The sequence below is a fragment of the Mobula birostris genome, chromosome 11, assembly GCF_030028105.1.
Source record: "Mobula birostris isolate sMobBir1 chromosome 11, sMobBir1.hap1, whole genome shotgun sequence".
Lineage (NCBI taxonomy): Eukaryota > Metazoa > Chordata > Chondrichthyes > Myliobatiformes > Myliobatidae > Mobula > Mobula birostris.
Window position 1 is genome coordinate 22691862 of NC_092380.1, and position 22842 is coordinate 22714703.

At 42.2% G+C, this 22842-nt stretch overlaps 1 protein-coding gene across 1 annotated transcript in view; it reads left to right on the forward strand.

Moving 5' to 3' along the window:
• Positions 1 to 22842, forward strand: part of pold1 (polymerase (DNA directed), delta 1, catalytic subunit) — a 236006-nt gene that overhangs the window by 151093 nt on the left and 62071 nt on the right. Inside the window, exons 19-21 of the mRNA XM_072271908.1 lie at positions 1402 to 1539; positions 12443 to 12618; positions 15633 to 15785. Coding sequence (XP_072128009.1) covers positions 1402 to 1539; positions 12443 to 12618; positions 15633 to 15785 — 467 coding nt within the window. The remainder of the gene's footprint in view (positions 1 to 1401; positions 1540 to 12442; positions 12619 to 15632; positions 15786 to 22842) is intronic.

Here is a 22842-nt window from a genome sequence, read left to right on the forward strand (position 1 = left end):
GCCAAACCAAACTGCATTCCTTCGGGGCCATGATCCAAAATGCAGTGCCAACAGTCTTGCGCAGTACATACAAGCTGGCAGTAAATGTACAGTCACACCAAAAAAATAATATGACCCAAGTCCTTGAGTCCACGAATGTTGTTGGCAAGATCAAGCCCGCAGCGGTCTACAGACTAATGCAATCCAGCTCGCCTTCCGTCAAGCAAACACTGGAGGGCAGCACTGATGCCAGTGTGGATGCCACACCACACTGCCTCCGGGTACAGACTCCACACCTCTTTCCTGACCAGTTGCTGGTGGGCTACACCACGTCCTGAGGCTTAGTTTGTGTTAAAACCAAGGCCATGCAGCTACCTTGCTGTTGGGCCCACCAATAAACCAGTGAGCTGGATTTGCCAATGTCCAATAGAATCTTGTCCAACACGTCCAAGTCAATTAGTTGCTGTTGAGACTGCGCGCTGCCTTCGTGCACTGACTCCGCACTTTTCCTGTAGCAGGCAGCAATGCAGTCTGCACCAAGTGCAACTCCTCTGCCAATGGGGTGGACCTGCAGGACCTGAAGTTCTTGATATCCAGCAGTGTCTTGCGATTGTAAAAAAGACCTTTGGTTGGCCTCGTAGAGGCTGTTGAGTTGGAGTAGTGACCATTTCCGATTTAGTGTGTGATGCTTTATGACAGAGTATGGAGTGGCCAGAATAAAATCCTTTAGGTAATAGTCTTGCAACTCAAGGTTATCACATCCAGCTTATTAAAGGCTTTATTTGTCACACGTACATCAAAACATACTGTGAAATGCCTTGTTTGCATCAAATACCAATATAGTCAAAGGTAGTGCTGGTAGCAGCCTACAATTGTCAACGTACTACCGGTGCCAACAGAGCATGCTCACAATTTATTAACCCATATCTTCTGTTTGTGTAGCTTGATTTTAATTGTTTCTAGGATCATTTCCTTTTCAAAGTTCACAGTTCAAATATATTTATTATCAAAGTACATATATCTCACAATATACAACCCTGAAATTGATTGTCTTGAGACCATAATCAAAAATCCAATACCATAATAGAATCAATAAAAGACCGCATAGCCAGTGTGCAAAAGACAGCAAACTGCAAATACAAAAAAAATATCGGGAACATGAGATGGAGAGTCCTTGAAATTGAGTTAATAGGTGGTGGGAACAGTTCAGTGATGGGGCAAGTGAAGTTATCCCCTCTGGTTCCGGAGCCTGATGAACTGGTTCTGCTCTTTATGTCAGCTTTATCTACTTGTACAGATGAAGGGTACGGAACACTCTTTATAATTGTGGCTTAGCATACTGTTATCTTCATATATTGTCTTTTCTGTACAATCAAATGACCTTAGCAATGTCTTATCCTTGTCCTGTTACCTCCTCACTAGGTTATTTATGGTGACACTGACTCTGTAATGTGTAAACTGGGAACACAGACGGTGGAAGAAAGCATGGCATTGGGTCGTGAGGCAGCTGAATGGGTCTCAAGTCACTTCGTTCCTCCTATTAAACTTGAGTTTGAAAAGGTGGGTTGGAAAACTTTTGAGTGTATTGTGATTGAAATGAGGTAGAGGAAGAACTGTGTGCTTATACAATTATGCCCCCCCTCACAGAATTAGAAGCATGCAGTTTGGAAACTACTCTGATAATTCCAACCCTTTGGATTCCAGACCTGTAACTTCTGCCTCCCAATGTGGGCAAGGTGAGCAGGTGGCATGAGAATGTCACCGAGTCGCAAGTCATCTTTAATTGTCATTAAATCGTCACTTCATTTTTTTTTAATGTAAGTCTTAGAAGTCCCTTTTCCAACAGCACTGGGTGTAGCCTCACTGGAAGAATATGTGAAAGAGAAGTAAGTGTGGGCCATTCGGCCCCCTTGTTCTGTTGTGCAAGAAGTTTGCTGCCATTTCTTTTTAATGGTAGTTGGGGATGACCAGTAAACTTTGACCTTGCCAGCAGCATCCACATTTCATGAACAGAATTTACGTTTGAGTTCTGCTTGTTACTAACTTCAGAATCCATATCCCGTTTAATATCATGAATATATGTCATTGAAATTTGTTTCGTGGCAGCAGTACAGTGCAATACACAAAAAGGCTATAAACTACAATGAGAAATATAAATATATATTGGCAGAGGGGAAGAGGCTGTTTCTAAAAGGTTGAGTGTGAGTCTTCAAGCTCCTGTACCACCTCCCTCGGATGAAAGTAAGAAGAGAGTTTGTCCTGGGTGATGGAAATCCCTAATGATGGGTGCTGCTGTTCTGAGGCATCACCTTTTGAAGATGTCCTGGATACTGGGGAGGCTGGTGCCCATGGTGGAGCTGGCTGAGTTTACAACCCTCTGCAGCTTTTTTAAATCCGGGGCAGTGCCTCTTCCAGGCGGGTGGTGCAGCCAGTCAAAATGCCCTCCACGGTACATCTGTAAAAACTTGCTAGAGTCTTTGGTGACATACAGAAATATAACTTAGTTTGAAATTATGATTGCTGTCCTTAGCCCTCGATCCCCTGCAATTTGCCAACCAGGAGCACATTGGAGTCGACCATGCTGTCATCTACCTGTAGAACAGAACCTACTCCCATTTGGATAAGCAGGGCAGCACTGTGAGGATCATGATTTTTTGATTTTTCAAGTGCCTTCAATACCATGTAGCCCTCATTGCTGGGGTAAAAGCTCCGTTGAATGTAGATTGGCACTTCCATTGTATCCTGGATAATGGACTACTTGACCGGCAGACCAGGGTTTATGCGGCTTCAGAGCTGTGTGTCAGACATGGCTATAAGCAGCACTGGGGCCGCACAGGGGACTGTATTGGTTTCCTTCCTGTTTACCCTGTATACCTCAGACTTTAAATACAACATATAATCTGCAGCAATTCTCTGATGACTCAACAATAGTTGGGTATATAAAGGGAGGATGGGAGGATGAAATTATGGTCCTGGTGGAGGACTTTGTCAAATAGTGCAAGCTGAATCATCTGCAGCTCAGCGTCAGTGAGACAAAGGAGATGGTGATGGACGTTAGGAAGACTAAGCCTGCACTGCTCCCTGTTACTACTGATGGTGAAGACGTGGATGTTGTGGGGACCTACAAGTACCTGGGGGTGCACCTGGATGACAGACTTGAGTGGAGCACCAACACAGAGGCTGTGTACAAGAAGGGCCAGAGTCTCCTCTACTTCCTGAGAAGACTGAGGTCCTTTTGAGTATGCAGGATTTTCCTTCACATGCTCTACTAATCTGTTGTCACCAGTACAATCTTCTATGTGGTGGTGTGCTGAGGCAATGGCATCAACATGGGTGATATCAAAAGGCTCAATAAACTGATTAGAAAGTCTGGCTCTGTTATCGGAGTCAAACTGGACACACTGGAGGCTGTGGTAGAACAAAGGACCCTATGGAAAATCCTGGTAACTCTGGACAATGTTTCTCATCCTCTGCATGCCACCTTGGCTGAACAGAGGAACACTTTTAGTAATAGACTAAGACAACTGAGCTGCTCCAAAGAGCAATATATGAGGTCACTCTTACCCTTGGCTATTAGGCTCTTTAATGAGTCAACTTGTAGCTGGGGAAGTGATGACTCCCTCTTCTTAGACTGTTGGTGGTAACTTATTTTTTATTTTTTCTACTTTTCTTCTTATATTTATATCTGGGCACTTGTAATACTTCTGTGTCACTCTAATTTCCTTTGAGGTCAATAAAGTATATATCTATCTTAGAGCAGTTTTGTCCGAATAGCTTAAACATAAGAAATAAGAGCAGGAGTCGGCCATCTATCCCGTCAAGCTTCCTCCGCCATTCAATAAGATCATGGCTGATCTGACCATGGACTCATCTCCACTTACCTGCCTTTTACCCATAACCCTTAATTCCCCTACTATGCAAAAATCTGTATAGCCTTCCTCAAGTAAGGAGACCAGAACTGCACACAGTAGTCCACCTGTGCTCTCACAGTTGCAGCATAACCTTTGTGCTCTTAAATTCAGTACGTCTAGTAATGAAGGCCAACAGTCCATTTTCCTTCTTGATGGTGGGCTGCACATGCAAACCAGCCTCTTCTGATTCATGCGTAAGCACTCCCAAGTCCCTCTGCACAGCAGCATGCTGCATTGTTTTACCATTTACGTAATAACCTGATCTTCCATTTTTCCTGTAACGTTCAGTTGTTTTGCAAGCATGAAGTTGTTTAATAAAACCATTGATTATTTAATATTTGAAGTCATTTTTCTTATTTAAAATAAATTGATCATGAAAGAAGCTGAAAGCTGTAAAATTAGATACTTGTGTTTAACTATCTGCAACCATCAGGCTACTCAGCTAGTGTGGAGAACTTCACTCACCACAACTCTGAACTGATTCCACAACCTACACACTCACTTTCAAGGACTCTTTACAACTCTATGCTGGCTGGCAGTGAGAGGGGCCCTCCCAGTCAGATCCCTCCTGTACGCCCGGAACGGTTCCTCCACACCCCACTGCCCACGGGAGGACTGTGATGGGGTGGAGTCAGTGGCTCACCTCTTTGCACATTGTGGGTTCGCAAAGAAGGTGTGGAAGAGAATGGAAGGGACAGTACTAAGATTCATGCCCAGCAGCTGCGTAACCGAGGACTCCGTGATCTACGGGCTGTTCCCGGGGACGCACACGGAGACAAACATCCGGTGCTGCTGGCAGATCATCAATTCGGTGAAAGACGCTCTTTGGTCGGCTCGAAACTTGATGGTCTGCCAGCTGACGGAGATGTCCGTGACTGAATGCTGCCGACTGGCACACTCTCGTCTGCAGGAGTACGTGCTGAGGGATGCACTCAAACTTGGTGCAGCCACCGCGAAGGCCCGGTGGGGAAGGACCACAGTTTAACGTTCATCACCCGTAGGAGGGGGAGAGGTTGGGTGGGGAGGAGACCTACCCTCATCAGCGGTGTGGACAGATAATCAACATGGTGCCCAAGGAGTGGGTGGAATTGTTAATTTGGGAAAGTATTAGAGCCATTGCCTGCCTTTATTGTTGAAAATTTTGATTGTTAATAAGTTTTAACACTTGACCAAGGGTTGAGAGTAAACGCATGATTTACTGTAAACATCTTTCATTTGTAAATGAACAGAGTCAACGAAAAATTTTATTGTTAATAACTGTATAGAATAAGGACTCACAGTCAACGAATGGTTTTCTTTTTCTGTATGTAATTATTTTTATTTTGTAATATTTCTGAATAAAGTATTTTTGGAAAAAAAAAAAAAATTTGTCGTCTCTTGCACATTGGTTGTTAGTCTTTTTTAATGTATGGCTTTTCATAAATTCTATCCTATTTCTTTATTTTCCTGAAAATGCCCTCAAGAAAATGAATCTCATTCTGATGATTTTTTTTTTAAACTTTGTATGCATATATCAAAAAGTGAATTTTACGGTAAACATTGTGTGCTTTTCCCAACTACAAGTAGGAGTGGTCCATGAGGAGACTTCATTTGCTCATTCCTACCATAAATGTACTGTACTTTACATTGATGTATCTGTCCCAGCTTTGAATATGCCTTATGGCTCACAGTCTACATGTGTCTGGGTAGAGAATTCCAAAGATCCACAAGCCTTAGAGCAAAGATTCTTCCTCATTTTGGAATCACATTGACAACTTTTCGTCTGATGTCTGTGTTCCTGCTGCAAAGTTGAAGGGGTAGCGAGCAACTGTAAATGCCTGGAAAGTCAGGCAGCATCTATGGAAAGGAACCTTCATCATCTTTATTCTTCTAAATTCCTGAATGAAGGTACATTCTGCCCATCTTGTTTACAGAGCCAGTCTCCTTGTTTTGGAAATCAATACCGTGAATCTTGAGTGTAGGATTAAGTGAGAGAAATAATTCAGTTTACTTGTGAATTTTTGTTCCTGTTGTCTTTTGCTAAACCCAAATCCCAGTTTATACGTTAGTGATAATTTAGGCACTTTTTTGTGTTTAGAAATAGTTGCAGTTGGGTGTGTGACACCAGTGACTTGGTAGTGTCATAGAGTTGTACAACAGCAAAACAGGTTCTTCGGCCCCACTGATCCATGCCAGCCTAGATGCTTCATCCATGTTAGTCCCATTTACCAGTGCTTGGCCTATAATCTTCTGAACTCTTCCTATCCATGTACCTGTCCAAATGTCTTTTAAATGTGTACATGCCTCGACCACTTCCTCTGGCAGCTGATTCCACATGAATACCACCCTCTATGTAAATAAAAGGTTGCCCCCCCCCCCCTCAAGTTCCTATTAAACTTTGCCTCCTTCACTTTAAACCTATGCCCTCGGGTTCATTATTCAAAGTTCAAAGTAAATGTATTATCAAAGTACTGTATATTACACTGAGATTCATTTTCTTGTGGGCATTTGCAGTAGAACAAAGAAATACAATAGAATCAATGGAAAATTGCACACAAAAACTGACAATCAAAGTGCAAAAGAAGACAAACTGTGCAAATACAAAAAAAAGGTAGTAACTAATAAATACATCAATAAATAATACTGAGAACATGAGTTGTAGAGTGCCTGAAAGTGAGTCCATAGGTGTGGAACCAGTTCAGAGTTGAGCTGAGTGAAGTTATCCACACTGGTTCAGGAACCTGATGGCCTGTAGGCTGTTCCTGAACCCAGTGGTGTGGGACCTAAGGCTCCTGTACCACCTGCTGATGGCCGAAACGAGCTGAGAGCATGGTCTCAATGTTGGGGGTCCTTGATGGGTGGTGCTTCTTTGTGGCATCCCCCTTCTTTGGGGAAAGAGACTACGTGTATTAACCCTATCTATGCCCGTCGGATTTTTATACATCTCTATAAGATCGTTCACCTGAAAATAATGCAAAAGTTTGTGGGTTCAAGTTCTGTTTCGATTTATTTATTTTGTTATTTTAGTTAACGATAAATCACAGTAAAATTTCCTCCTGGCCCAACGAGCCCATGACACCCAATTATGTCCATCTGACCAATTAGCCTACTAATGCCTTTGGAATGTGTGAGGAAAGTGGAGCAACCAGTGGAAAGCCACATAGTTACAGGGAGAACGTAAACTCACAGATGGTGGCGGAATTAAACCCTGGTCACAGGCGCTGTAGTAGATTACCCTAACCGCTACGCTACTGTGTTGTGAGGACAGAAACATGGTAGTGCTCCGAGTACAGTACTGAGGGTGTTGCATTGTTGGAGATGCCATGGTTTTGTGCAGATGTCAAAATGTGTCGAAGAGAAGTGAATTAGAACAATCACATGGCAATAAGGGTGAAAGATGAAATGTTTAAAGGAACCAAGCACTCAGAGGGTGACGAGAGTGTGGAACAAGCTTCCAGTGGAAGTGGTGGATGTGGGTTCAATCTCAACACTTAAGAGATGTTTGGATAAGTGCCTTGATGGGAGGGATATAGAGAGCTATGGTCCAGATATGGGTTGACAGGACTAGACAGAATCAGCAAGGACTAGATGGGCCAAAGGGCCTGTTTCTGTGCTGTAGTGCTCTATGACTGTTGTTGGAAAATGAATAGGGCAGTTCTCCCTTGGGTTCTATATTTATCCCTCTACCAAACAATTGCTACTTTATTGGTGTTAAATGATGCAGTATGCAAACTGGCTCCCATACTTCCCACTTCACTACAGTGCTCACACATCAAAAGTCTCTCTGTGACAGTGAAGCAGCTTGGTGTTGACAGATGTACTGTGTATGCAAAACTTCCCTCTTTTTGCCTTTGTTGGCCTAAATGCCAATGTCATAGCTTGTAACACACGCAGAATATTGGGGGAACTCAACAAGTCAGACAACACCATCTGTGGAGAGGATAAACAGTCGAAGTTTCGGGACTGATGACGGGTCTTGGCCCAAAACGTTGACTGATTATTCCTTTCCATAGATTTTGTTTGACCTGCTGAGATCCTGCAGTATTTTGTGCGTGTTACTCTGGGTTTCCAGCATCTTCAGAGTCTCTTCTGTCAGAGCACAGACAGGTTTCCATGGATCACTGCTTCCTTAGATTCAAGTCTGAGTGTTAATACATTTGAAAATGCGGTGAAGGAGAGGGCAGAGTGAATAAGGAGTATAAGTAAAATCAGTGTTCAGGGCTGAGTTGTTACAGCACAATTGTTAATCGCAAATGACTTGATGTAATTTTTCAAAGCACATTCTTTAACGGCATACCCACAGATCCCTGAAGGGACCCGAGCAGGTAGACGATAATAAGGTGTCCTCCATACTTGACTATATTTGTAAAGGCACTAAATCAAAGAGCAGGAAAGTCAGAGAGGAAGTGAAGCGGCTGGTGCTTTGGAGTGAGAAGAACAGCCCTAAATTTGAATGTGGAGAAGACCAAGGAAATCATTGTGGACTTCAGGAAGGTGCAGATGAACCACCCCCCTCTGCAAATACACGGCTCCTCCATAGAGAGAGTTAAGTACACCAAGTTCCTGGGAGTTCACATCACGGATGACCTCACCTGGTCCCTTTATATCACTTCCCTGAACAAGAAGACAGCAGCGTCTCCACTTCCTAAACAGATTGAGGAAAGCAAAGCTCCAAACCCCCATCTTAACTGCATTTTACAGGAGCACCATTGAGATCATCCTGACAAGTTGCCTCTCCATCTGGTATGGGAGCAGTCAAGCATCAGACCAGAACTCCCTACAGAGGACTGTGAGAATGGCTGAGAGCATCATGGAGTCTTCCACCGGGGACATTTATCAAGAGCACTGTGAACACAGGGCCGTTGGTATTATTAAAGATCCCACTGATCCATCCAGCATTCCCTTTGACTTTCTACCCTCAGACAGGAGTATCTGATGCCAAAAAGCACGAACGGTCAGGATGGGAAAATTTCTTCCCTCAGGCATTCAAAGTGCCACTGGTTAATCTGTTCTGTACCTTACTGTATTTAATTTATGCACTTTAATTTGTTTATGTGTAATCCATCTGTTGGTTTCATCTTTGCTTTCATAAGTTATTGTGTGAATTATGTGTTGTGTATACTACAGTGGTTTACACCCTGGTTCAGAGAAATGTTGTCTCGTTAGCTGGTGCTCATGTATAGAGTTAAATGACAATAAACTTGACTTGACTTTGGATCTGTCCGGGTTCTCCAGTTTCCTCCAACAGTCTTAAGAATGTATGGGTGAGGGTTGTCACTCTTGGGCATGCTATGTTGGCGCCAGAAGCATGGAGACACTTGTAGGCTGCGCCCAGCATATCCTCGCTGATTTGGCACAAGTGACGCACTTTACTGTATGTTTTGATGTATTGATGTACAGGTAACAAATAAAACTAAATTAATCTTAACTGGATACCACAGCTAGAGGACTATGTACTTTTCCAACTCGCCTCAAGAGGGTAAGGATATACTGGTGCTCGAGATTGTCCAGGTGAAATGTAAAAGGAGAATGCCAAGTTGGAGATTTGAGAGAAGATTAACTTGGTTGTTTTCTCTTGAGTGAATTGAGGTTCAAAAAAAATTAAGATAGACAGAGGGTAGAAATGGTGAACAGGATGTGCCTATTTTCTTAAGTTGAGGTCAAAGACTAGAATACACTAATTTTTAGCAGAAGAGCTGGAGTTGAGAATGTTTTTCACTCAGAGGTCTGGAACTCCATCCTAAAAGGTGGTGGAAGCAGATCCCCTTATCACATTTACTCACCTTTTGATGAGTAGTGATCGTCAAGCCAAGGACTTGAGATATGAGAGTACCCTGAATAGTTTTGTCTTTTGGTCTGGTATGACATGATGGACTGAGTGGCCTGGCAGGGTGCGTACAGGGACCATGTTGTTAGTAAAGATGAGTGAAGTACAAACAGGACGTAGGGTGCCTGTTGCAGAAGATAGAATAAAACACATTTCATAAATGTTATTATACAAAGATCACAGAACAGTATAGACCAGCCTTTCTCAACCTTTTGGCTTGAAATAACCCATGAAATAATTTTAAGTTCTCAGGTTTGTGAGTAGAGAATGAATCTTTAGCCAACCTTTCTTGAAAAATTCAGGCAGTTAAACTTAGCTTGCCTTTCTTGAATTTAATCTCTTTCATTCCCTCCCATAAATTTTAAAAACTTATAAGGCAAACATAATAAATTTCTGTTAAGTAACTGGCTTAAGCCGAAATAGGTTTTTATTTTTCTAAAGGTAGGCTCGGTAGATTTAATTTAAATAAAAGTTGTAAATTGATTTTAATTAATGCAATTTACATCATAAAACTTTATTTGCAATGTTCAAGCAGTGTGTTGTGACAACAGCAGGATTTTTTTTTCGGACAGAAACTAAACCTCTCATAGAGCCAACCATTGATGGGGCACCATCAGTATAGATGCCAACACTGTTCCTCCAGACAGGCCTTTTGTTTCCAAATATGAAGACCAAACATTAAATATATCTTAGCCTTTGCTTGTTTTGGGCAGCTGTTTGCAACAGAAAAAGTTTTCATGAATTTCACCATCATTTACAAATCTTACAAATGCTACAACATGACACTTATTGGAGTAATCTGTTGACTCATCAACCTGGATAGAGAAGCTGTTCTTTTTCAGCTTATCCCACAAAACTCCTTCAGCATCATATGACATGACATCAATACGCCAACTTACTGTACTATTTGAGAGTGAAACCTTTTTAATTTCTTGTATTGCATCTTGTCCTAGCATTTTGCCCACTATAATTTTACGTGCTGGCATTATTAGGTTCTCGCCAACAGTGTGACTTTTATTTTTTGGGGAAATAATTTCTGATTCTAAATAACTTGCTTCCTGAGGCTTTTTACTGACTGTGACTTTAATTAACAAAAGCTTTACTCTGTTTGTTTTGAGATTCCAATAGATTAAAATAATCAGCACTTTTACATACCATATGGCTGTAATTTATAGTTAAGTGTCTTTTCAATTTTGCTGGAGCCATTGCTGCATTTGTATGTAGTTTTGCCACAGACAAAATGGAATAGGACAACTTGGATCACCAGTCCATTGTGTCCTTTGTTGCATAATAAAAATGGCATTAACTAAGTAAATAACTAACTAAATAAATTGAATAACTAAACGAGAAAATGGTAAAAAATACAAAAACTTCACAATACAATTCACTTCTAACCTACACAATCCACCTTTTGCAATGTTTACAACAACAGCAAAGTGGCAGGCCAGCAGCTGAGTTGCAGCGCGCAAAAAAATCTTCTTTTAGAATGAAAATTTCCCTCCAGTTTTCTACTACACTGGTAGAGTTTGCTCGCTTCCATAGGTCATTTGTTGGCGCTTATGGGGAAAGTTGGGGGGGGGTGTAATTTGGGAGGGAGAGGCTGACAGCACAACGCAAGTTGGACGAGTCCATTCAATGCTTGGAAAACGCACTTCATGGTTCTCATCAGCCTTAAGACCTCCCATCCGTGAAATACAGCACTCACCAATTATCACCCTACCGTCCTCCCCTCCATGCAATACAGCGCTCACCAATTATCAGCGGACTCCCCTATCTCGCATAAAAAAAAACTGAGAATGGACTCAACCAAATAGACATGGTTATACCAGCTGAGAGACCTCTAATGAGTTTGCTAACGGGGCTGCTCGATCACTGCGAGTGCTAGCGTCATGTGTTGCATGAAGTTCAAAAAATGATCTCTTGTAAAACCCTAGGGTTCCGTGGAACCCCAGTTGAGAAACCCTGGTATGGATCCTTCCCTCCTACAAAGGCGCCTTCTATTTTTCTGTCATTTATGTGCTAATCTAAGATTTCTTGCATATCCCTAATGTATGTATCTGTCTCTCTGACCACCCTGGCAGGATATTCCATGCACTCACCGCTCTCTGTGTTTTATAAAAAAAAAAATTGTATACATGACCAATAATGGAAAGGCCTGATTTGGACCTGACTTAAAGTCATCAGGTTCACTGTGCTCAGGCAGAACTAGACTGGAGGAGGATGTTATCTTCCTAATTTGTAATGACCACTGTGTGCCTGAATCTTGTGCTGTGCAATTCTTTTTGCCAGTGATGACAACGTGCGCACTGAATAATTTCTTCAATAAAAACAATATAAATAAGCTAATTCTAAAATCTGCAGACAAATTATCACAAACTCCAAGTTGTTAACACCATCCATATCAGAAACCGGAAAAGGGATTATGATTGTGTATGATCGTGAAATATATTTAACATCCCAGCGAAGTAGCAACCTTTTGTGTGCAGTTTAAGTCCCTTTGTGCGCCAGTTGCAAAAGATATATGCATGCCCACACGTTGGAGGGAGGATTGCTCCAAAGCTATTTGTGACCCCGAACCCCAGATCCAAGTCCCTAGTTCAGCCTGAGGAAGAAGATGGAATTAGAGTCAATGAATGGATCTTGTTGCAGAAAAATATGTTTGCCCACTTCATTAGAGGAAATTATTTTGACTTGCCCTTTTATTGGAAAGACAGTCATAGCTAACTCTTAAAAATCTTTCTTTCAGGTATATTTCCCTTATCTGCTAATCAACAAGAAACGTTATGCTGGTCTGTACTTCTCCTCCAACCCAAACACCCACGATAAGATGGATTGCAAGGGTATCGAGACAGTCAGAAGAGATAATTGTCCATTGGTAGCTAACCTGATCAACACCTGTCTTCAGAAGATTCTGATTGAAAGGTAAATGTTATTAGAAACTACTTTTATTAGAAACATAGAAATCTTCAGCACATTACAGGCCTTTTGGCCTACAGTGCTGTGCCGACCATGCAACCTATTCTAGACACTGCCTAGAATTTCCTTACTGCATAACCCTTTATTTTTCTAAGCTCCATGTACCTATCTAAGAGTCTCTTAAAAGACCCTATTGTATCCGTCTCTACCACCTTCGCTAGCAGTGCATCCCATGCACCCATCACTGTCTGTGTGAAGAACTTACCTCTGACATCCTCCTTGTACCTGCTTCCAAGCACCTTAAAACTATGCCCCCTTGTGTTAGCCATTTCGGCCCTGGGAAAAAGCCTCTGGCTATCCACATGATCAATGCCTCTCATCATCTTATACACCTCTATCAAGTCACCTCTCATCCTCCGCCGCTCCAAGGAGAAAAGGCTAAGTTCACTCAACCTATTCTCATAAGGCATGCTCTCCAATCCAGGAAACATCCTTGTAAATCTCTTCTGCACTCTCGCTATAGTATCTACATCCTTCCTTTAATGAGGTGACCAGAGCTGAACACAGTACTCCAAGTGCAGTCTAACTAAGGGAACATTACCTCACGGCTCTTGAACTCATTCCCATGGTTGATGAAGGCCAACACATCATACGCCTTCTTAACAACACTGTCAGCCTACACAGCAGCTTTGAGTGTCCTATGGATATGGACCCCAAGATCTCGCTGATCCTCCTCATTGCCAAGAGTCTTACCATTAATATTGTATTCTGTCTTCAAATTTGACCTACAAAAATGAACGCTTCACACTTATCTAGGTTGAACTCCATCTGCCACTTCTCAGCCCAATTCTGCATCCTATCGACAACCCTCCAGACCATCCACAACACCCCTAACTTTTGTGTTATCAGCAAACTTACTACCACCCTTCTACTTCCTCATCCAGGTCATTTATAAAAATCACAAAGATGAGGGGTCCCAAAACAAATCCCCAGCAGTACACCACTGATCAGCGTCCTCTGTGCAGAATACAAACCTTCTACGACCACTCTTTGTCTTCTTGCGGGCAAGCCAATTCTGGATCCAGAAAGCAGTCTCCTTGTATCCCATGCCTCATTACTTTCTGAATGCGTTACTGAAATTGATATATTCCTTATTCCTTATATGTCTCTGTTTGGAAGGATTTACTCATCTAGAAAAGGCTTGGTGTCCACGTGCATAGATTCCTCAAAATTGCCACACAAGTTGTTAGTGTTGTTAGGAAGATGTATGTTGTCGAAGCTTCGATGACAAACTCTGCTATCTTCTTCAGGGATGATGCTTGAGTTTGTCATCGAAACATTGGTCATAATTGATGCCTGTACCCAACTGGAAGCCCAGGAAGAGTTTATTCGTTACATACACAGGGAAAGCATTTGATCCTTTTTCAGATGTATATTGTGTTGGCCTTCATTAGTCAGGGATTTGAGTTCAGGAGCTGCGAGGTAACTTTGCAACTCTGTAAAAACTCCGGTTAGACCACACTTGGGAGTATTGTGTTCAGTTCTGGTTGCATCATTATAGGAAGGATCATTTAGAGATGGTGCAGAGGAAATTTACCAGCATGTTGCCTGGATTAGAGAACGTGTCTTATGAGGATAGGTTGAGTGAGTTTGAGGTTTTCTCTGTGGAGTGAAGGAGGTTGAGAAGTGATTTAATAGAGGTGTACAAGAGGTGATTGAAGGAAAGTACAAGGTGGATGTCAGAGGTAAGTTCTTCACACAGAGAGTGGTGGGTGAATAGAATGCATTGCCAGTGGTGGTGGTAGAGCTGCATACGTGCAGGGAATTTTAAAAACTCTTAGTTAGGTGCACAGATGATAAAGAATTGGAGAGCTATGTTGGGAGAAAGGTTACATTGATCTTAGAGTAGGTTAAAAGATTGGTGTAACATAGTGGGCTGAAGGGCCTGTACTGTGCTATGTTCTTACTAAATCTGTGAAAGCCAGTGTGCTGCAGAGAGGGTAACATTTAATGTGCTCTAGATTATTGAGAAAGTTGCTTGAAATTCAAGTCAGTGCCAAGAGAGATAATTAAGGCACACTACCTCTGTTAAGTCTCTTTAGAGTTTGGAACCAATCCTATTAGTTTTTAATCTTATAATTCATGAACTAATTGAAGCCTGACCTGGTCCTTTTGATTCTATTGTCCTGCCCTGTATGATTTGTGCTCATCCACAAAGTAGTCATTTCTCTATTGTTTCCATGCTCACGATGGCCTTGCACTCTGTGGATGGTGTCCTTGAGCAATGGGTTTGGTTTACCTCTCACCACAACCACGGTATACATTTTGATCATGTGTTGGGGGAGGCTTATTGGTCCAACCTAAGAATGGTGTTCTTAAGAACTACACACACAACATCTATGGAGGGGAATAAATAGTTGGCGTTTTGGGCTGAGACCCTTCTTCAGGGTCTCACTGCTACTGGCACAGTCTCATTTGTTGCATTTTGATATGAATTTTGAATCATATTTATTAAGTTGTGTTGGCTCAGAGTGAAATGGTTTTGCAGATGCTGGAAATTAGCGTCTTAATATTCTTATCAGAAAGATACTTTCTCACCCTTTACCTTCTTACTCTGGCTTCTGCCCCTTTCTTTTCCTGTCCTGATGAAGCGTCTCATCCGAAACATTGACACTTTATTCCTTTCCACAGACGCTGCCTGACCTGTTGAGTTCCTGCATTGAGTTTTTGCTCTGGATTTCCAGCTGAATCTCTTGCATTTCCAATTAGATGCAAAGTTCTGAGGAGACCTGCTGCTCTAGGAGATTGGGAATTCTGCGTTCTACCTGAGAGGCAGCTTCTGGCCTCTGGGTTTGTGCTGCTTCTTTCTCCTAACCTTGCCATACCTGCCGATGAACAGAAATTTTTCTGTCTTGCAGAGACTGTCAGGTGAAGGTGACATAGTGACAAATGTGCCAAAAATTGGTCAGAAGCAGCCTACCTACCTAAACCTCAGTGACAATGTTTGTATTGTCTAACAGGGATCCAAGAGGAGCTGTGGAACATGCAAAGGACGTTATCTCCGACTTGCTGTGTAATCGGATCGATACCTCTCAGCTGGTAATCACAAAGGAGCTCACACGGACGGCTGATGAGTATGCAGGGAAGCAGGCCCACGTGGAGCTGGCAGAAAGGTAGAAAGAATGATTATTTCTAACTCCCTCCATGCCCCTCAAAACCCCTTGTGTCGTTGCCGATTAACTGGACTCTGAAAACTTGCACTCTTACCTCAGACATATTTCATTTCTGCACGAGGACAGCATGGCCCCCCGTCACCAAACTGTTCTGAAGTCTGTACAGGGAAATGTCAATTTCATACAAAATTGACGAGTGGTTTTAGATTTTGAGCAATTGGTAACCTTGTAGGTTCAGATTTGCAAGATCAATCACCCAGGGCAATACAGATGTTAAAAGTTAATGGAAACTACAAGCTGACAAGTGACAGTACTTCGAAGTTCAAAGTAAGTTTATTATCAAAGTATAGTTGCAAGAAAAAGTTTGTGAACCCTTTGCAATTATGTTTTTCAGCATTAATTACTCAAAAAATGTGGTTTGATCTTCAAGTCACAATAATAAACAGAATCTGCCTAAACTAATAACACAAACAATTGTATTCCTTTTCGTCAATACTGAGTACACTATTTAAACAATTATAGTCTAGTTTCAGAAGCACCTCTTCCTACAGATGCTGCTTGGCCTGCTGCGTTTACCAGCAACTTTGGTGTGTGTTGCTTGAACCTGTGGTGTAATGCCTTCTGCAAAAACTATTTGGAGTCAGGTGTTCCAATCAATGAATGCTGAAGGAGATGAAAAAGAACCCAAGGGGCCTGCAGAAATCTCTGGAACTTGTCACATGCTGGCGATAATAAACTTGATTCTGATTCTGAAGTCTTTGTTCATGTGACCACTATAAGAAAAACACTGAACAAGAGTGGTGTTTATGGAAGGACACCACTGAGGAAACCACTGCTCCAAAAACAACATTACTGCGCCTCTTGAGTTTGCAAAAGACCATCTGGATGTTCCACAATGCTTCTGGGACAATGTTCTGTGGACAGATGAAACAAAAGTTGAATTTTTTGGCAGAAATGTACTTTGCTATGTTTGGAGGGAAAAAGGGCACTGCACACCAACACCAAAACCCTCATCTCAACTGTGAAGAATGGTGGAAGGAGCACCATGGTTTGGAGCTGCTTTGCTGCCTCAGGGTCTGGACAGATTGCAATCACTGAGGGAACAATGAATTCAAAATGTATCAAGACAGTTTACAGGAGATTGTCAGGTCTTGGTCCATCACCTGAAGTTTAATAGAAGTTGGATAATGCAACAAGACAATAATCCGAAACATGAGTAAATCAACAATAGAATGTTTTAAAAAGAAGAAAATTTGTGTTTTGGAATGGCCAGGTTAGACTCCAGACCTTAATCCAATTGGGATACTGTAGTATGACCTAAAGAGGGCTGTTATGCAAGGTATCCCAGAAGTATTGATGAATTTGAAATGCTCTAAAATGCCTCTTTGCAATTGTGCAAATCCGATCAGCAGTTACAGGAAACGTTTGGTAGAGGTTATTGCTGCTATAGGAGGTTCTACCAGTTATTAAAAACAAGGGTTCATGTACTTTTTCAAGCCTGGATTAAACAATGTGTTCAATAAAGATATGAAAAAGACTATTGTTTGTATGTTGTTAGTTTAGGCAGATTGTGTTGGCTTATTACTGTGATTTAGATGAAGATCAGACGACATATTATGAGTAATTGATGTAGGTAACCAGGTAATTGCAAAGGGTTCACAAACTTTTTGTGCAACTGTGTGTGTGTGTGTGTGTGTGTGTGTGTGTGTGTGGATATATATGTTGTGTGAGCATTTCACTGATGGGGCAAGTGAAGTTACCATCTTTGGTTCAAGAGCCTAATGGTTGAGGGGTAAAACTGTTCTTGAACCTTGTGGTGTGAGTCCTGAGGCTCCTGTACCTTCTTTCTGATGGCCACTGTGAGAAAAGAGCATGTCCTGGGTGGTGGGTTTGCTGATGATGATGCTTCCCTGTGACAACACTCTGTGTAGATGTGCTCGGTGGTAGGGAACGCTTTACCGTGATGGACTGTGCTGTATCCCTTACTTTTTGGGTTTTTTTTCTGTTCAAAGGCTTTCTTTGGTCTTTCCATACCAGGCTGTGATGCAGCCAGTGAACGTTACTCTCCTCCATACATCTATAGAAATTTGTCAAAGTTTTAGATGTCATGCCGATTCTTTGCAAATTCTAAGGAAGTAGAGATGTTGCAGTGCTTTCCTCATGATTGTACTTCTGTATTGGGCTCAGGGTAAGTCCTCTGAAATAATAACTTCGAAGAATTTAAGGTTGCTGACCCTCTCCACCTCTGATCCCCTGATCAGGACTGGCTCATGGACTTCCAGTTCCCTCCTCCTGAAGTCAATAATCAGCTCCTTGGCCTTACATTGAGTAAGAGATTGTTGTGGCCCTACTCAGGCAGATTTTCAGACTACTTAGTAAAGTATTGTCCTTTAGTTGGTGTGTGCAACTTAAATCCTGCCCTCACATTTCTTACCCTGTCTCCAAAAGCCAAATGGCTGCAGTTCCCTGCAGTGCAAAGGGAAACTATGCTCTTCAAAACCTTCCCTGGGCTGACTGCACACTATGCTTGTCTGGACCTTGTCGTAACCCTTGCTTTGTCAGAGCTTCCATACTTTAGTTCGGTGTTGCTGGGATTTGGCTTCACATGCACTGGCAGCACTCCAGAACCTTGCTGTACTGTTGTTATTCATGCAGGAGTTTATATGGTAAGTGCAACCAGGCTACTGAGAAACACATCAAAATCCAGTTCTGTTCACTCCTGACGTCCATCCACAAGCACCTCCAGCAAAGATCACTGAATAACAAGAAGCAGTACAAGTCTGGTTTTCGTTACAGTATCTCCTTTAGCTAGGATGGTGACATTTTAAGGTTGTATCCCAGGTGATGATCCTGGGAACAAAAGGATTAATGCATGAAAAGCATTTGATAGCTCTGAAGTTTAGAAGAATGAAGTGGGAGTAGGGAATTTCATTAAATCCTACTGAATATTGAAAGGCCTGGATAGAGTGGATGGCAAGGATATTTCCTGTAGTAGGAGAGCCCAGAACTGGAAAACGGAGCCTCAGAACAGAAGGACGTATCTTTAGAACACAGATGAGGAGGAATTTCTTTAGCTGGGAGTGGAGTTGTGAATCTGTGGAATTCATTGCCACAGATGACTGTGAGGGCCAATTCATTGGGTATATTTAAAACAAAGGTTGATAGGTTCTTGATTAGTCAGGGTGTCACATGTTACAGGGAGAAAGCAGGAGAATGGGGTTGAGAGGGTTGGCAGAACGGACTTGATGGGCCGAATGGTTCAGTTCTGTTCTTGTGTCTTATGCGATGAGGTAACTTAGCACTGACTATCTGATTGAAGCTGGGACCTCTTTGGTGTTGAGCATGTATTGATCAGGCTAAGGTCAACGGGGCCATGCTCTCTATTATTTCAAATACCATAACTGGAACTTGAGTGTATTATCCTAAGATTACTGCACTGTGCCTTTGTTTTGAGCAGATATTAAAATGAAGTCTTGTCTGCTATCCTGAGTTGACGTGAGCGATCCTATCGTACTGGAATGAGGGAATTTTCTGTGGTATACTGGTCAATGCTTACCATTTCACTGAAGCTTAAGAAGACAAATGTTTTCTTTGTTTCTCACTTTGAAACGTTGCGGTGTGCAAATTGGAAACTGGTCTTCCTGCAATTATAGCAAAAAAAAGAAGCAAGGTGCTCTGCATGAACGCCACTTAATAAATTCAAGTTCTTTTGTGTAATCTCAAGAAGCAATGGGACTTCCCAATGATCCCTCAGAAAAATCCCTTTGCACTTGGATAAATTCCAATATCACAGTTAAAAATGTGTTATTATTCATGATTTACCTGTACAATTACGAGCTTACCCGCCAATCCCCCCCAGGTTATGATGACAGTGGGAATTTCTACGAAGAGAGTGGAAGAACACTGCAGCACAGAAATAGGCCCTTTGGATCATCTAGCCCATGCCGAGCTATTATTCTGCCTCGTCCCATCGATCTGCACCCGACCATAACCTCCGTGCCCCTTCTATCCATGTACCTTTCCAAATTGCTCTTAAGCCTTGATATTGAAACCCATCCACCAGTTCTGGCAGATCATACCATACTCTCACCACTCTCTGAGTGAAGATATTCCCACTTCATGTTCTCCTTAAAACTTTCATCTTTCATCCTTAACCCATGACCTCCAGTTCTAGTCTCATCCAACCTGCTTACGTTTACCCCATCTATACCCCTCATAATTTTGTATGCCTCTATCAAACCTGTCTTCATTCTCCTATGCTCTAGGGAATAAAGTTTTGACCTATTCAACCTTTCCCTATAATTCAGACCCTCGTGTCCTTCTAAATTTTCTCTGTGCTCTTTCCATCTTACTGATTTCTTTCCTGTAGGAAACAGAACTGTGCATAATACTCCAAATTAGGCTTCACCAACGTGTTTCGTAACTTTAACATATTGAGTCCATCAAGCACTTCACCCTGAGATATTGTTAGCATTAGATGTAGTGTCAGTTTATTGAAGTAATTTTTTGATTGGATATGAATGAGTTTTTTTCCCAGTCTCAATACAGAGCAGGAATATTGCATTTGGACACACATTTTAATTTGTTTCCAGTGAGTTGCCAGAATCGTTGATCTGTATCTTGCAGGAAATGCAGAAATAGCAACTTGAGGCTAGGTCACATAGCAGCTGCAAGACCAGAAGCCGTTGCGCAAAAATAAAAAAAAGTTGCTCTAAGATAAAATTGCTCAGATTTCCTGTGACTGAAACAACCTTTACTTTTTTGATATCAACAGTAGAGTGAGAGAAGAACCACTAAGTCTGCAACTAATTGGACTTAAAGATTTAAATTTGTGGAGCACTATTGTCTATAGCTCCAAACCATGTCATAGTGTACCTGACATAATCTCTAACTGCAATTCTGACTTGATATACTTTTAAACAGCTAGTGTCAGTATTCTGGTATACTATTAGGGGATTGCATGTTTCAAGGTCAGTGTGTGAATGTGGCAATGCATAGCTTGTGTGGGACAGGTAGGATAAACCAGCACCACTTTACCTGTGTTTTATCATTTTGCTAACGATAGAACATTTTTTTTTTAATTTAGAAATAGCACAAGTCAGGCCCTTTTGCCCCAGTGAGCTGCATCACCCACAGCCCACCTATTTAAAGCTAGCCTAATCACAGGACAATTCACAGTGACCAGTTAACCTTGTCTTTGGACTTTGGACTGTGGGAGGAAACTGGAGCACCCAGAGGGAAAACCACACGGTCATGGTGAGAACATACAACTCCTTTCAAGCAGTGCTGGAATTGAACACCGAATTCCAATACCCCGAGCTCTTGTAGCATCACGATAACTGCTACTCTACCGTGGTGCCCTGATGTACTAGCGTGGAGTCCTTCCTCCCAGGAACGAGCCTTTCGGGCCACCCCTAAAAAGTTTATTTGTTATCCAAGTATGTATGCAGTATACAACTCTGAGATTCTTCTTCTCCAGATAGCCAAGAAACAAAGCAAAACCATGGAAATTAGTTCAGGGAGAAACAGCAAACCCACCTTCTCCAGCACAAAAAAAAGATTGGCAACAGATTCATCAACCCCCCCCCGAATGAAGTGCAGCAAGAACATCGGCCTCCAAATCCCCCTCTCCCCACATAAAAAACTAACAAAAACGCAACAAGACGTAATTCTCCACGCAGTCATACTGAGGATTTTCAGCAGTGTTATCTCCAACGTGTTTGCAATGATTTTTCTCTTGTGCTATTTGCGCTAAACTGGAGTGTGGAGCATTATCTGAATGGTGATAGTTTGGGAAGAGAAAAGATGAAAGGAAATCAGGGTGTCCAAGTTCACCAGCAGCTGAACGCAACTTCGGTTAAAACAGATATTAAGAAGGCAAGTGGTATGTTGGTCTTCCTTGCAAGCGAACTTAAGTATAGGAGCAAGGAAGTCTTAGTTTTTTCTTTATGTATTACACTATACTGCTGCCGCAAAACAAATTTCATGACATAATTCAATGATACTAAGCTTGATTCAGATTCCTCTATGTCAATCATTCTGCCTGGCTGAGCTTGTCCTTGGCCCATATTTACTTGCGCTTAGCCCGTTTCCATCAAAGCCTTTTCTGTCCATGTCCAAATGTCATTTAAATATTGGGATTGTACCAGCCTCTACCACTTCCTTTAGAAGTTTGCTCCACCCCCTGGAAAAAGCTGCCCCTGTGGTCGCCTTTAAATCTTGCCCCCTTAGTTTAAATCTATGTTCTCTAGTTTTTCAACCCCTTACCCTGGGTAAAAAGACTGACCATTCAACTTGCCTGCACCCTTCACAATTTAATATACCTCTATAATATTGCCCTGGTCTTCTACAGTCTGGGGGGGACAAAAAAATGCCCAAGCCTATCCAGTCTCTCCTTGTAATGCAAGCCCTCCAGTGGCAGTAGCATCCTCGTAAATGTTTTCTACAGCTTTTTCAGCTGAATAAAATCCTTCCTATACCCAGATGTCGAGACCTGCACACAGTATTCAAAGTGTGATCTTGCCACTATCCAGATGTCTGAACTAATGCCCTGACTGATGAAGGCAAGCATGTCGAATGCCGCCTTCACACGGTCTACCTTTGTCGCTATTGGAGGGAACTATGTATTTGTACCTCTAGGTCTCCCTGTCCAACAACACGCCCCAAAGCCCTGTCATCTACTGTGCAAGGGTCCTATCCTGGTTTAATTTCCCACTTCCCACTTCCCACTTCCCACTTGTCCAAGTTAAAATCCACGCCTCCCAGTTAATCTAGATCCTGGTGTAAATGCAGGTAACTTAATGTTAGCCTCCAACCGATGTCTGAGTGTCAGCAAGTCCAACGGAGGCCTGGAGGCACCTTGTCCTAGGGTTGGAGGCTGATCGCTGTGAGTGGGTGGGTGGGAGGGAGGAAAGAGGATTATTTTGCTGTTGTTGCTATTATTCTGTTGTTTTCATTGTTGTTGCTTGTGTTGTTCTGCTCGGCGTTGTGGGCAAGTTGTGCTGACACCGGAATGTGTGGTGACACTTGTGGGCTGTCCCCAGTGCATCCTTGTGTT